This window comes from Chrysoperla carnea, chromosome 2 (assembly GCF_905475395.1).
Source record: "Chrysoperla carnea chromosome 2, inChrCarn1.1, whole genome shotgun sequence".
Taxonomy (NCBI): Eukaryota; Metazoa; Arthropoda; class Insecta; order Neuroptera; family Chrysopidae; genus Chrysoperla; species Chrysoperla carnea.
This window is the reverse complement of record NC_058338.1, coordinates 50904139-50919929: the sequence shown is the minus strand read 5'-3', so window position 1 is coordinate 50919929 and position 15791 is coordinate 50904139. Positions and strand designations below refer to the sequence as shown.

Here is a 15791-nt window from a genome sequence, read left to right as displayed (position 1 = left end):
GTACTTTTTCTCTTTCCCCTATACCTGGATATGAACTATGAAAATTAGGAAAATTCATAGAATTATCGAAAAATAAAAGTACCCAGAGCAGGTAGAATATGAGTAAATATAACATATCCAAATTTCAAAATTTGGATATGTAAAAAATTTCTGTTTGAAATTTTGTGCTAAAAACATGTTCCTTTAAAACTTTTGAGGAGTATTATATTCTCATATGTTTTCGAATAAATACATACTGTGAGAACTTTTCGCACAATTTAATAAATAAACAATTACATGCAGGCGATTGATATAAACTGGCACACCCTGTAATTCCAGTTTATAAATTCTAATATGCCATTATATGATTGTTGTCCCTGATTTGTATGATGCGACTTTACGTCAACGCATTGTCATTCACCACGTTACTATGTAGACTCCTTGTTGGCTACAATGTGTACAGATTCCTTTTGTATGTACCATTTGTTACAAGTACATTTGTTGTACATGACAATCATATTTTCCAAAAAAATCCAATAAAAGATACCATACAATGTATTGTATACAGGCATTTGACTAGTTTGTAATTTTTAATGCTTGTTAACTGCATTAAAATTTCGTTTTAATTAAATATACATATAGATGAGGAAATTTAACACAAAAGCCGTCAAAACCGCGAAAATTTCTCAAGATGGATTGAGATGCGGCTTTTTGCATTAGGTTCTAGAAGGTATTGTTATGTTCTAGAAGGTATATTATAAACTTTGTGAACATTGCAAATTATGAGGAGATACTTTTCCTGGTTTGTGCATTAAAAATGCATTTTTTGTAATGCAATATTTTAGGCAGTTAAAAATCATTATCCCGTCAAATGTATACTTAATTCCAAAAAAACTGCCACAGTTAAAACATTCTAAGCGTACTCATCATATGTTATGTTATAATAGTAACACTTAAAATGTTTTAAACCGAGCATTTTTTTTGACATAGAGTATACCTACCAAATGGGCTGAAAATGGTTACTCAGGGGTTCTTGGAGTTCAACATAAATCTGATATTTAAAAAAATCCTCGGAGTACCGGGGGACCTCAGGTTACTCCTGATTTCAAAACCAGAACTTTTGAAAAAATTCAAATTTTTGTTCCTCATAAAAATTAATATTCATGAAACGTAAAGATATTGGAAAAAATTCATTTTCTAATCATTATTTACTAATGTACATTCTATTAAAAGTGGGACTTAAAACTTTTTTTATTTCATAAAAAGCTTGTAATGATCATGAAACGTAAAGAAATAAAAAGAAATTTTGAAAAAATTCATTTTCTAATCATTATTTGCTATGTCATATGTACAAAAAATGCAATTTTTAATGCTCACAAAGTTTATAAAAAATACCTTCTAGAAACTAATGCAAAAAACCGCATCACGATCCATCTTACTTTAGAGATTTTCGCGGTAAATTGTTAAATTTCCTCCTAATATGTATGCACGGACACTTGTCACAAAAGAAAACGCTAATCTTTCCCTTAAAATATTATACATTTGCATGTATGTATATTTGAGAGCCTTAGTTTAGGCTCTCTTAAGGTGCATTTCACAGCTAAAGAAGGGAACTTTTAGATTCCAACATACTCTTGGGTTGTATCTGTTATAACAATTAGAATTTCAAGACCGTATAACCCAAAAAAAATTAAAGAAATTAAAGAATTGTTGGTACTCTGTATATTTTTTCCTTCCAGTTTCATAATTGTTTTTGTTAGTGTTGATTAAATATGCCCAAATATTCAAAAATCTCATAGATTATGCAAAATACGAAAACTTACGAGGAATTGAAGATGTTTGTATATGTTCTTGAATGTGTTGATTTTGTACGAGTCCTTTATTCAAAGTTCATCAAGTTATAAAACACACATCAAATTGGAGGTGAAAAATATCTAAAGAGCATTTTAATTTTTACCAAGGGGCACACCCAAACAAGTATTTTATTTTTTTAAATTAGTTTTCAATTTTCCAATTTTCTTTACTGCGCTTCTGCTCAAAGAGTATACTGGAATAGATAATGTAAAATGATCCCTCAATACAGCTCAAAAACGTTTAAGAATAGCAAGGATAACAATTATGCATGTAAATAAGATGTGTATTTTAACGAAAATCTAAAAACTTTTGTTATTGAGTGTATGTTTTATTTGTAAATTATAGTCTCTTTATACTATAAATGTGAAAGTAAGCATGTGTGTTTGTTTATTTGTTTGTTTGTTACGCTTTCACGCAAAAACTAGCGAATAGATTTCAATAAACCTGTACAATAATATAGCTCATACATTAGAATAACACATGGGCTATAATTTATAAAAATATATTAAAAATAAATTAAAAAAATTAAATTTATTGTTTTGGCATTTTCTAAACCAGGGTAAACGAAGCAACTTCTGGACATCTGTGACTCAAGGTTATCAGACATACTTTTTACATTAAAAAAAAAAATTGAAAACTGATTAATTATTTGACTTTTCATAAAACATGAAAGATGCAATTTCTAGCCTTTTCCATTTTTATGTCACGTTTAAGGCAATAAGAGAAAATTTTCTTTTTATTTTATTCACTTTTTAAAGATCTTCCCTGTTATTTACGGACAAAAACGTGAGCGGAGCCGCGGATAAAAGCAATTCATAAATATAGATGCATAGCTACCAGGTATTTCGCAGTTATCTATTTTTGTTGCCATATGGAATTGAATTATATATTTTATTTCTGTTAAATAGTATAATATTTGTGACAGAAATGATTCCCACATAATATAATATAAAGTCTGAATAATCAATTTGAACTCTTTTTACAAAAATGTTTATCACATGCCTAGAGTTATTATATACAGGGTGTTCTATAATTGACTGCACAACTTGGGACTTCCGAAGCAAGCTTATCAAAACAAACGAAAAAGTTATTTACCAAATTTCGATATGAGGCCTAATTTTCGAGATATAGCTATGGGAAAAATTGAAAAATCTCCACGCATGAAGCCATACACAAAGTCCAGTATACGTGATAGGTGTTCACTTGCGTATGTGGAGGCGTTTCTGTAACTATCTGTTATTACATACTTTGCTCGGTATGAAGCCGGATTAAAAGTTGTCAGAATTATAAAAATTTTCGATGCATTTTTTATTTCAGCGCGAGTAGTAAAAGGTTCACTATTCAAATAATGATATTCCCATGAAATTTTATGTATCAATCGAATACAAAATATAGCGAGTACACGACACATGATAAAAACTAGTTAAATATATATATATATATATATATATATATATATATATATATATATATATATATATATATATATATATATATATATATATATATATATATATATATATATATATATATATATAACTTTTATAATACAATTTTTTCTAGGTTATAATGTCATATTAACACTGACATGATGTTTTTTTGTCTACAGCAAAAAATGACATTATAAAAAAGTTTTTAGCTTTTATTTTTAAAGTTATGAAACAAACTTATGAATGCTAAGCACACCGTGCGTCTTAAAGCTTTTTTTTATATTAGAGCATGTATTATATTGTACCCATAATATTTAACAAGCACTTGCAGTGAATACTAATCAGTTTACAAGATGTTACAGACCAAAAAGTTATCGCTCCTTGTTTAGTAGCTATCTCGCACTTGGTGGCAATCTGTTAAACATTTATATTGCTTCAGGATAATTTTTATTATTTTACCAGTAAATAACAGTAACATTGTACCTTTAACGTATGTTAACGCTGTTACCAGTAAAATTATAAGTAATTATTAAAAGAATACCAAAGTATCTGACATTGTCTGTTTGAAATCATATTCATAAATAAAATTGACGTATTTCCTATTAAAGCTTTAGGGTTGCCACAGATTTGATCCTGAGAGTCCAGAAATAGTCTAGTTATCCCCGGCTCCCGATATTAACATAAATCCTCAAGCGTTCAGAAAATAAATATATTTTTTGATTACTTGTTTCATATTCAGGTAAATTTGACATTTCTAACAGCTTTTATTTGAAATTACTTGTTTAAATTTTGAACTATGGAAAAACTGGTGATATAAGATTAATTTTATTATCTCCCGACTTCTCGGAACATGAAGGTGGCAACTCTTCAACTGACATTTCTTTAGAAACAAAACATGTAGTAACATCATGGTAGAAAAAAAACTAGCCTTAATGCATAGATTTTAATTTTATTCAGTGAAATACTTAAGTAAATCATAAATTTCTTGAGGATAACCCAGCAGAGGCACTTATTAGGAAAGAGGAGTACAGACTGAATTATATATTAGGGGAGAAATGTTCAAAGTCCTTGGATCACATCTTAACTTATAAATCATTCATTGTTATCTAGTAGTAAAATCAGACAGTTTAACTTGAATCATGTTGTACTTGATTTTATTTTATAGAAAATAAATCGAATTAATATTAGTCAAGTTCGATTGAAGTTTTTTGTCAAATAGTTATTATCGTAAAACTGATAATTCGTATCTGAATATTATGTATAAAAAATTTTTTTATTTTTTGGCTTAGTATAATATTAAAGCAATACAAATTTTTTATATCTTTATATAGAGTCTTAATACAAAATATTCAAATAATATATCGATTGCCCATATTTTTACGACATAGTTGTTTAACCATATTTAAAACAAAAACTTGAAAAAATGAATTTTAGGGAAACAAAAATAATGAAAAAAGTTTGTGTTTGTGGTTACTTATATTGAATTGTTTTTTTTAAAACAATTTTATTCGTTTCTTAAAAATACTTATATTTATTAAATAAATTGTATATCATTCAGATTTTTAATAAAACTTGCAAGTAGTAGGTATTTATTGGGAATACTATAATATCTCATCTGATATTAGTACACAAATCTACATCTGATTTTACCCCATTCCTGTATGCCTCGACGAATATCTCAAACAATATTCAAACTCTTTAATAATCTAATAATTTCCTTCAAACGGTCGTGATATGGTCGAACTAGCCACACTTGTTATATTTCCTTTTACAAAATATTTTTTACTTTGTCAGTCCCTCTTTCCTTTTTTAGTAACCAATAGTCTTTTTGTAGGTGACTTCTATTACGTCTTATAATATTTTCGCTAAAAAATTTTCCGGGTAATGAAAGTAATAAAGTCTATATTTACATATATTTATATACTGAGTGTCTCAGAATGAGTGGTCACTATCTGAGGGACTAATAAAGTATAACAAATCAAACATTTTGCTATAATAAATATGTGTTCGTAAAGGACCCGCCTTCGGAGGTAGGCGTCAGGAATTTTTTTACATTTTTACCCAAACAGATTCGTTTTGGAAAAAATGTTTCAAACAAAAGTTTTTGATATTTCGTTTCGAAACAATTTTTTCAATATATAGTATTAACTCTATATCTAATAGTTTGATTTTAACTAGTTTTAAATCTCGTAAATAATATAGAATTGCAGATGTATTATGTTCCAAGAACTTTGTTACTTCTTTAATGTTAAATAAACAGTTGCACAATGCCGAATACTTTTTTCGAGAAGTAATTATTCATCTAAACTATACAGACTAAATCCATTTTGTTACAAAAAAACCTAAAATACTTGTGTATGAAAGGACATTCATAAAGTTCATAAGAAAATCAGAAACAAACTAGTCTGACTTGAGTATTCAAAAATAATTTGAGTTGATTTTTCTTTTTGGTTACGTAAAAGATGCATTGCAGTATGCTACCATGTATATAAATGTTAATTAATATATATGTTGGAAACTAAAAAATTAAGAGCCGAATTAGGGTCGGCCTGGCCTATACCCATCTTTTTATCAATTAAAAGTTTTTTATGAAATGTAAAATGCTAACAAATATTCCCGTAATGGTTTGCCTAAAAAATGTGGTCAAGACTTCTTTTAGTAAAAATTGTGAATGAAAGTAGTAAAATTTGTGAACTTGACCCGTATCTAAAATAAACAATTATAATAATAATAAATTATTAAAAGTAGTTTTGATCAAATTTTTTTAGACAACCCATTATACAGGGATATTTATATACAGTTATATTTTACATTTTACAAAAAATAACTTTAATTCGCTAAACAGATGGCTGAAGGTCGACACTAATTCGGCTCTTTTAGTATTAGGAAAACGGGGTCCCGTGATTATCACATTTCGGTGGCATAAAGATTTTTTTTATTAATGAATTTATTAACAATATTCTTTTCTGACTGTATGAGGCTACCACACAAGACTTACAGAAAAAAACAATTTGGTACAAATGTTCTATAGAATTTGATAATATTCAATATGATTCCCGAATAAATCAAGCCCAAAAACTGAAGAGATGATATCAAGGCCACTCAATTTTGAGAGTGCTTTCAAGTTTGAAATGGGGAACTTTCTTTCTTTCATGTGGATCTTTTTGGAATTCATACTAAAGGGGGTTATTTTTTCAAAGACATTTAATTTCCATGTTACGGAAAAAGTCTTTCTAGTTTAGACGATAATCTTCTTTATTTAGGCGCAGCAATCGAAGTGATCGACAAATACAAGTTAAAATAGAAAAACCATATGATTCGCTTAGTCCCTCGCTTTCAAATATCAAAGTTACCTTAATTGAGGACGTATCAAACTTCTGTCCAAAATAAAATGAATAATTCAAAATTATATCATCGTAAGCCTATAAATATCATAAAACGCAATATATCTCTGCCTGTTTATTCGATTGTGGCTTCGATTTGATTTTCCACTTAATTTCCTGTATCAAAGCACATTTTATTTACAAGCAGTAAGACTTACTCTAAGAGTTTTTTCATACTCAAGAACCGTTATAATTTCCTTCTAAGAAGTATGCATCACTTTAGAATATTTTCATAGCCTACTTACTTTACTGCAGCAATAAATAAATCTTTGTGTGAATGCTATTCTTCTTAGAACTTAGAACGTTCCATCTTTGCAAAGTTTATCCGGTGTGGAATGTTATAAAACGATTATTGTACTTCATATTATCTTCATCAATCAAATAATACTTTATTTTACTACATTACATATATCTATCTACATAGATATAACTCAAAAGCTTTTTTGTTTAACTTTTTGATTTCAACTAACTTTTACTACTGACTGCATTTAACATTAGTAAAAGTTTAATTATATCTTTCTATTTTACATCGAATAATGGGAAAACTTGTTAATATAGTCTATCTATCTGATTTCGAAGTTCAATTTTCTTACGGGAAATACGTAGGTAATAATTTTTTGATCTACTATAATAAATAATAAATATGACCTTCATTCATTTTGAAACAGGATCAGAAATTTGATCGACAGACCGACTCGCTTTAAAACACATTAACTTCTTTGTGTTTCAGTGTTTCACTTTTAACATTGATATAAATGAGATATTTAAAAAAAATTGTTATTTCTCGAAGTAAACTTGAATGAAAATTATTAGATGAGGCTAAAATTTTTGGTATGAGGACCCTCAACAAATAGTATGAATTGCGTCCAGATTAAAGCCAAAATTGTTATTTTTTTTTAGCTAAGCACGGGTTTATTCTTAGTCTTATTTAAGTCTTATCTGATAAATTTTAAGCGCATGTGCTAGGTCAGAAATGGTGAAGCAAGCAATTACTTTTCACTTATTTATAAATAAAAAAACGAGAGGTGTCGTGGGACCCACGGTAGGAACTATATTCCTTTCGTACCTTGATACATTATAAATGTAGCGCTTACTTTTTTTTACTATATATTTTTCTGAAAATTTAAGGTATTAATTTTGAAAGTCAAATACTTGTATAGCTACTTTTAGTTTTTACTATATGAATTAATTGTAATATTAGTTTAAAAAAGACATACTTCTGATTTAGTAGTCAACTCAATATGTGCGTAAATTACGTTTTTTTTTATCAGGATAATTATTATGACATCACATAAAAATTGCATTGTACTTACTTTAAATTATGTTTGTTATTTTTAATTTCTGATAACTTTCACAAGTTAATTCTTTTAAATGATACACCATAAAATTTTGACAAAAAATACAAACTGACATAAAAATATTTTTACATTTTCTCAAAATTCATGGCAAGTTTGGTGTCGTTTTTTTTGTTGCACTTTTTTTGGATTTACCTACCAACCAGCAAACAAATCAGATCGAGAATGTGCGATAAAGAACATAGTTCCAAAATTTCCCATAAAGCTCAATTCATAGAAATACTTCTTCACCTCTTCAAATCTTTGTGACCTCTACTTTTAATTTCAGTATTTCAGTTTAAAATATATCCAACAGTAATAAAGTTAAATGTATTTTTTTACTAATATTAGGTCTTTTATAATTTCAGGTGTTATTCGAACAATGGCTGTTTTGGATATTGAAAGTAAGCCACATTATTGGTTGACTGTTTATGCTCAAGATCATGGAGTTGTTCCATTGGATTCCAGTGTAGAGGTGAGTTATTTATTCATAATTAACTAAAATCGGTCGAAATCCTGTTTATGTGGAGAAGGGAATTGGGAATTGTACTCTTCATAAAAAAACTTTTTTTTTATACTAGTTTTTTTTATCAAATTCCTTTTCAAAATTTGGGTAGTTGAAGGTGCTATTAGTATAATTATGAGTATAGAAAACATATTATTTTATAATAAATATAGCCAAATCTCCTCTACTTATCAATGCGTAAAATATATTATTTTAAAGCGTCTATTTATAAATTTGTCCGAAAAGTTTGAATTTGAGAACGAAACAGTAAATTGCAACACACCATAAGAACCAAACGACAGTACAAAACGATGTGGACTTTGTCTCTCTGTAAAAGTGGCCTCCAAAAATGTCTGTTAATGACAAGGGAAACCCATCCTGTGATCTTCATTGTACAGTGATCGATGTGCACACTCCAATTTTCTCCTTCATTCGAGTGTCCCTCAAACATTTCCATGCCCAAACCATTAGATTCTGCGAGATTTGATGACACAAACTTGGACTGAACGCAAAACATTAAAAATAGCATTCCATTTTCAGTTATTAGGAATAAGAAAAGATTAAAACAGCTGAATCAGAAAGTTGATAAAAGTGGTTGATATATTAGTCTCTCAACTTTTCGAAAGTAATAAAAGAACTAATTATGAGAAATTTTTTGTTTAATGTTTAGCTTAAAAGATTCAACAAAAATTTAAAAATTATACATTCCCCTTCTCCGTTTATCTCCGAATCTATTGAGAAAAAAATAAGAGAACCAAGAACTGATCTGACTTAAAGATGATATTTTCAAAATTCCCCTAAAAAATTGGAAATATCATATGCATAACGCATAACGCGCCAAAAGAAAAAAAAAATCTATTATCAATATATTTAAACTTTATTCCGTTTTTTCTACAGGTTTTTGTTAAAGTTTTAAATGAAAATGACAATGTACCATTAACACTCGAACCAATATATTATACATCCATTCCGGAAGATTCACCTGGTGGAAAAGTAGTTGTACAAATGCAAGCAGAAGATGCTGATAATGATCCAGATGAAAAATTATCTTATAAAATTGTATCTGGTAATCCTGAAGGTTTCTTCTCAATTAATTCGTCCACTGGTAAGTTAATTTAAAAAAATTGTTTTAATTATTTTATATTTTTTATATACTTAAAAATTACCTAAGTATGTACAAAAATCTCAGATGGTTAATTAACTGTATCGAAGTTAAAATGATAATTTTACTAGGACGACTTCAGTATTTGATGATAGAAAATTCTCTTAATGTCACTTATCTTTCAAAAAAAAAGATACCAATCCGTTATCAAACTGAAAGCATGGGTATTCTATCGATTGAACATTTAATCTAAAGCCAACAATTTATATCACGAAATGCATAGAAGTATCAAGATAATCGATATATAAATATATCGATGATGCCTTTTTTGTTGATATCTTATAGAAGTAGTTCATGACGGAACGTTGATATTAAAATAAAGGTTGTTGTACTCTGAACACGCAATAAAATTGCTTTTATTTATTCGTAATGCCTTTGTAAAATACATCAAGAATACTTCTTCAATGGTCGGCGCTTGGTGTAAAATATTTATGTTATTCACTAAAGTTAATAAATACTTGCATATATAAAAATAGTTTTCTCTCCATCAGACATCTGTGCATTAGTTTAGAACACGATGTTAAAAGATTTAAACTTTAAGTACATTATTTAAAGTCTATGTCTCTTTCTTTATATTCCAAAAATTTTTTTTTTAATATTCCAGAAACACTAAGAATGTAATTTGGATAAAATAATCTCATAGTTTTAAATGTATTTTAGAATTAATTATTAATTAATTTAGCTTAGGTAAAAGTTAGCGTAGGGATAATAAACGTTCCGAAATATTTGCCTGAACAGAAAAGTCACTGGAAGATGTTTATTAACTTGTCGATATAAGAAAATTATTGTAATCAGCATATCTGTGCACTTCATGGCCAGGAAAATGTATTAATACCACTTTTAAATTGATCCATCTGCGTATATGTGTACGTTCAGAGATATTTTTTCGTTCACAGTTTCTCGTAAATGAAAGGTTATAGCGATCTCGGATTTGCTCCAATCGTTGCATAATAACATCAAGATGTGCTGGCAACGAGGCAATCAAACTTGAAAATTCTGTTAATATTAAGATACTGAAAGTTTTGTTAGTTAAACAATCAATTTTGTATAACATTAAAAAATATTCATCGAATATCAAAAAGGTTTAGAAAGGTTTACTTAATTATTCCAAAATAATGCATATTTTTAGCTTCTGATTTTTCAATTTTTAATACGCTCTGTTTCAGGGATTATAACGACTACGGCTCGAAAACTCGATCGAGAATTACAATCCGAACATATACTTGAGGTAAGGTTTTTTACAATACTCACAATGTATACTCAAACGATCTGCGAAAAATCACGTATAAGAAATTAATGAATAAATTAAAATCCCATGAAGTGGTAAATATTTAAATCTTTTAAGATTTACCAATAATAATTACCTTCCTTATTTGGAAAAGTCTTTGTTAAATTACGTAATTACGTTATGAATACCTTAACATTAGGTGTGTAATTATGTAAGTACTTTATTTTCTTGTTTTAAAAATTCAGTCTAAATAACCAAAAATATACACTTTTATCATAGCCATTTCTTGATGATGAAAATTATAAAAACCGTTAATAATTATTTTCCAACATAACAGACCATCAATCGTTGAGAAAATGTAACCAAAATTCGATGTCTTTTTTTACTTAAGAATTCATTAAAGAAAAGACTTGAAATATTCATTAAAGAAAAGTTTGATACTTAAATTTTATATTTAAAGATTCAGTGAAAACTAGAAAAGTCAGTATTGGATGGTTTTTTTTTCGGTATATGCGTTTCAAGAAATAACCGAGCAATCGATGTTTTAAATGAATAGATGTTTAGAGCAAGCTCGCCATTTCACCAAGTCTATCAAAATTATCTTTTATTTTCGGTTATGAATTATTGTTAACTCTCCTATCTATTAACTGAACTATATACGGACTTGTGTGGTAAAATAAATAAAACTTGCAAAGAATAAGATAAAAAAACAAACTTCATGTAATTAATTACAGTAACGCCATTCCGAAAGAAAGATTGTTATACTAGCTAACGAACCATCTCGAATATTTGTGTTTTTTTTTTGTACACAGGTCATGGTATCAGATAATGGGAAACCAACATCATTGTCATCTACTACTCGTGTTGTTATAACTGTTGATGATATTAATGATCATGGCCCTAAATTCGAACAAGGTTTTTACAAAATACAAATTCCTGCGTCAGCGGTATTAGAACAAGCTTTATTTCAAGTAAGTGTTTTTTTTTGTTTATTTCATGTTTGTCTATTATTTTTTTGCTTTCTTTTACAAAGAGTTTATAAAATATTGATAGTTGTGTCACTTGTAAATTCTAAAGATGAGTCACATGTAGACAATACGTATAATTTTTGATATATCGATATTCATAGATTTATTTTTGACAAAAGTGGCGTAAAATATGTACTACGTCATCAATTTAGGTGAAATTACTACAAAAAGAGTATTAATTTTATAAGATCGATTAGAAAAATTCGCTAGATACTTATTGAAATGAATAAATTCAAAATAACTCGTTCAATATTTTACAAACTCTTTTTCTTTACACATTTATACGTCATCGTTAAGATGTCAACAATTTTCCTTTCTCTCGAATTTATTTTTCGTGTGATTTAATTAAGAATAATAATTTTTTTGATCCCAGTTTTTCTGTGTATACATAAAAACTTTCCAAAATGAATAATACAAACAAAAATTTAGGTATTTTGCAATAATATTTAGACTTTTTTTTTAATTTTTCAAACTTGCATGTTTGAGATGATTTTTAAGTTTTTGAAGAACATTTTACATTAGTAGTCTAACAAAATATGAACAGTTTGTACAAATTAATTTTAAATGAAAAACGATTTAAATACGAAAAAAATAACGTAGTAAAAATTATAATGCGTAGTTTTAACCACTGTTAAGTTGCTTCAACTAATTTAGCAAAACTATTTCATACATCAATTTAAAAAAATTTTTTACAGGCGTGTATTTAAATCGTGAAACATTTTTTTGTCTATAAATAATTTTAATAATTAAGAAAAAAATTGAGAAAATTAATATTTAAGATAATTGAATTAACTATAACAAAATGAAGAATATTTTTAAATTATTCCTCCATTTGCATTTTTTCTATTTTTATCCCCGCCCAACTTTGTTGCCCCTTTTTCATATAAGAATATAAAAGTAGAAATTTTTACATACTAATTTTTCGCACATATAAATTGCACAAATCTTGAAATACATTTACTTAGAAAAACAAATCATTTTGATTTTAATTACACACCTTTCCTGAAGCACACAGTACGTAACCCCGCCCCTCTAAAATTGTTGTTATCAAAATCATTTGCCTGTTTTATTAAAATTAATTTTTACCAATAATTTTCTATAACTGAATAGTCTGGAAAAAATTTTCACTTGAAAAGAATAAAATTTTTAAGAAAATTAAATTACATTCAGGAAAAATTGAAAAAATTAGAAACCATACATTTACGCATTACTTTGTGAAATAATATTGAAAAATTAAAAGAAATACATTTATGGATTATTTACTGCAATCATGTAAAGTAATCCAATTTTATTAAAAATTTTCTTTACTACTTTGATTATTACATTAAAATAAACGATTTTACAATCATGGGAAAATACTATTTATGAAATTAAGAGAAATTCACCAAAATTACATTAACGCTAGTCAAAAAAGTTACCGATAATGAATTTACTTACTGTCACCTTCAAAGTATGACCTCTTTGAAGAAATCTTACTTAATTTTATCAATACTTTCCAGTACAGCCTTTAAGTCCTCCAACGAATATTTTTCCAGTTTTGATTTCGAAATAAATAATGACTCAGGTGGAGTTAAATCGATCTGGTGGATCGGTCAGATCTGAAGGCGAACCCAAACTCTAGTAGACGGTAGAAATGGACAACTCGAGTCCTACATTGAGAGTACTTACATCGCGATTGTAATCTATATATAAAGATAGATGAATGTAAACCACCCTTCGATAGTGGTACATGACTGATAGTTGTATGTGAGACTGAATGGATATTACTCAATTGATTCAAATTCGGGTCACAGTTGGAGCTCGATCCGATTGGCCATCAGAGTGACTAGCCCATTAAAATATGATATTTTCCATTAAATTTGCCATTCATCTTTTCGAAATGAATTTATATTGGTACAAACGATAAATATCAAAGAAAACGGCATTAGTTTCCAGTTCCACAAATACACAAAAAACTTGCCCATAGCAAAAAATTTGAGGCAATTATATTATTTATGCGTGTCAAAATCTTAATGCGGTATTGGGTTCTATTAATTTTTGCAGCTCCTGTAGACAGATCACACGGAAAAAAATGTTAATTATCATCGCGTGCTGTTTAAATTACAAGGCCATACTTTTTTGACAGAATGTAAAAACACAAAATATGTTAAAATAAAGTATGTAAATTTTCCAAGAATTTCTACACTTTTCCAAGTCTGTATGTCCTACGTTTTTTATTTGTGACTAAATCACAGCCAGCTTTATATACACGAAGTATAAATTATTTTGAACACGTTATAGCCCTGTTTGAATTATTACAAATTCAATATTCAATAATATTTCAAATTCAAATTCAGTAATAAATAATAAAAATAATGCCTTCCTAATAAAGATTATTTATCATAAATGCTAGGAAGTTTACATTCTATCGTTTAGTAGATTATTACATTTATAATAATTAATGTAATTTTAGTGATTTTCTAAGTTATCAAATATAAATTCTAAAATTTACAAAACGAAATAATATCGTATTGAAATAAAACGTTCTATTCGTAAATTAATTTAGGGAAATGTATCAAATAAAATGGAGTCTAATAATATGGATAATAAGGATACCGAAACGGATACAAGTGATTCATTTTTTGAGAATGAAAATTGGCAGATATTTAGTGCCGCGGACGCCAGTAGTAATGGTGGCGAACGCGTGCTTAGGGTAAGAGTTAAAAACACAAAAAACAAAACTTTCAAAGAATCATGTATACTTTTGATACTGCCTTGTGACAAATTACCGCTAGATAAGGCTAGTTTATTTATTATTGGGCAAAAAAAATTAAAATACTATCTCTAATTTTAAAAGAGAATGCAGCTATAGCAAACATTTGCAAGTTATTTATTTATAAGTGATGCGTATAATATACTTACTTATGGTCGTATTTAAGTACAATTCTTAAGCACAGACTGCTGAATAAGCTAAATTTTTAAGCAAATCTTTTTTTAAATTAAATAAATGTCTACATTATTTATTTTCATTTTCTTTTTCGTAAATTTAGAACATTTTTGAATTTTTAACCTTCAAGTAATAAGGCCTTTTCACCGCACAACGTAAAAATTCCGAGGTAAATACAGCATAAACTGATACTTTTTATTATTTTTTGTAAAACATATTAAATTCTCAAGGCAAATACTTTTCTCATGGCATTCGCTTATTTTGATTTATGTTAAAAGATGCTTAGCAATGAGAATTGCGAACATTCGTAATGTAACACAAGTCCGTGATTTCAGCTTCTCCAATTTTGATCTAAGTAATCTAAGTATTAGCTCCAACTCTTAAAAATTTATTACTGTTAATCTCATGTAGATACGCTTGACAATTACACCTAATGAAGTACGTCTTACTATCCCCAATTGTTACTTTACCTAATCAAAAGCCATCGTTAAAAATTTCCAGGTCAATACAGTCTTGTTATTTGAGGGTTAAAAAATAATATTTTGAAATGAGACTGAATTTAAGACTAAAACATAATGTTGAATCCAATTCAGATCAATTTATAAAATTTTTCTTGGTTTTTCAACAGTTTATTTGAAATATTGTGATTTTCATTAACTGAAATCAGCAGATCTGTACTATGTACTTACAATAGACCCCATAATGCATTGTAATATTGTTAATTATTAATTAATTAAAAAGTACTCATATTATATTATGACTGATTATGAGATAATAATTCATGTTATGTAAACTATGTTTTGTATAAAAAAAAAACTTAATTAAATTAAATTAATACTCTAAGCTATTAACTTATTAATAATTTTTGTAATCTTGTAATAGCAATGTATTTAACTAAAAAGAAATTACATTATCTACAATTTACAATTAAACAATTTCTTAAGTTTAATTTTACAATAACT

General features: G+C 27.6%; 1 protein-coding gene across 1 annotated transcript in view; it reads left to right on the top strand.

Moving 5' to 3' along the window:
* Positions 1-15791, top strand: part of LOC123293807 (fat-like cadherin-related tumor suppressor homolog) — a 504040-nt gene that overhangs the window by 466125 nt on the left and 22124 nt on the right. The window contains exons 2-5 of the mRNA XM_044874741.1: positions 8349-8455; positions 9383-9590; positions 10814-10875; positions 11688-11846. Of these exons, the coding sequence (XP_044730676.1) occupies positions 8349-8455; positions 9383-9590; positions 10814-10875; positions 11688-11846 (536 nt within the window). The remainder of the gene's footprint in view (positions 1-8348; positions 8456-9382; positions 9591-10813; positions 10876-11687; positions 11847-15791) is intronic.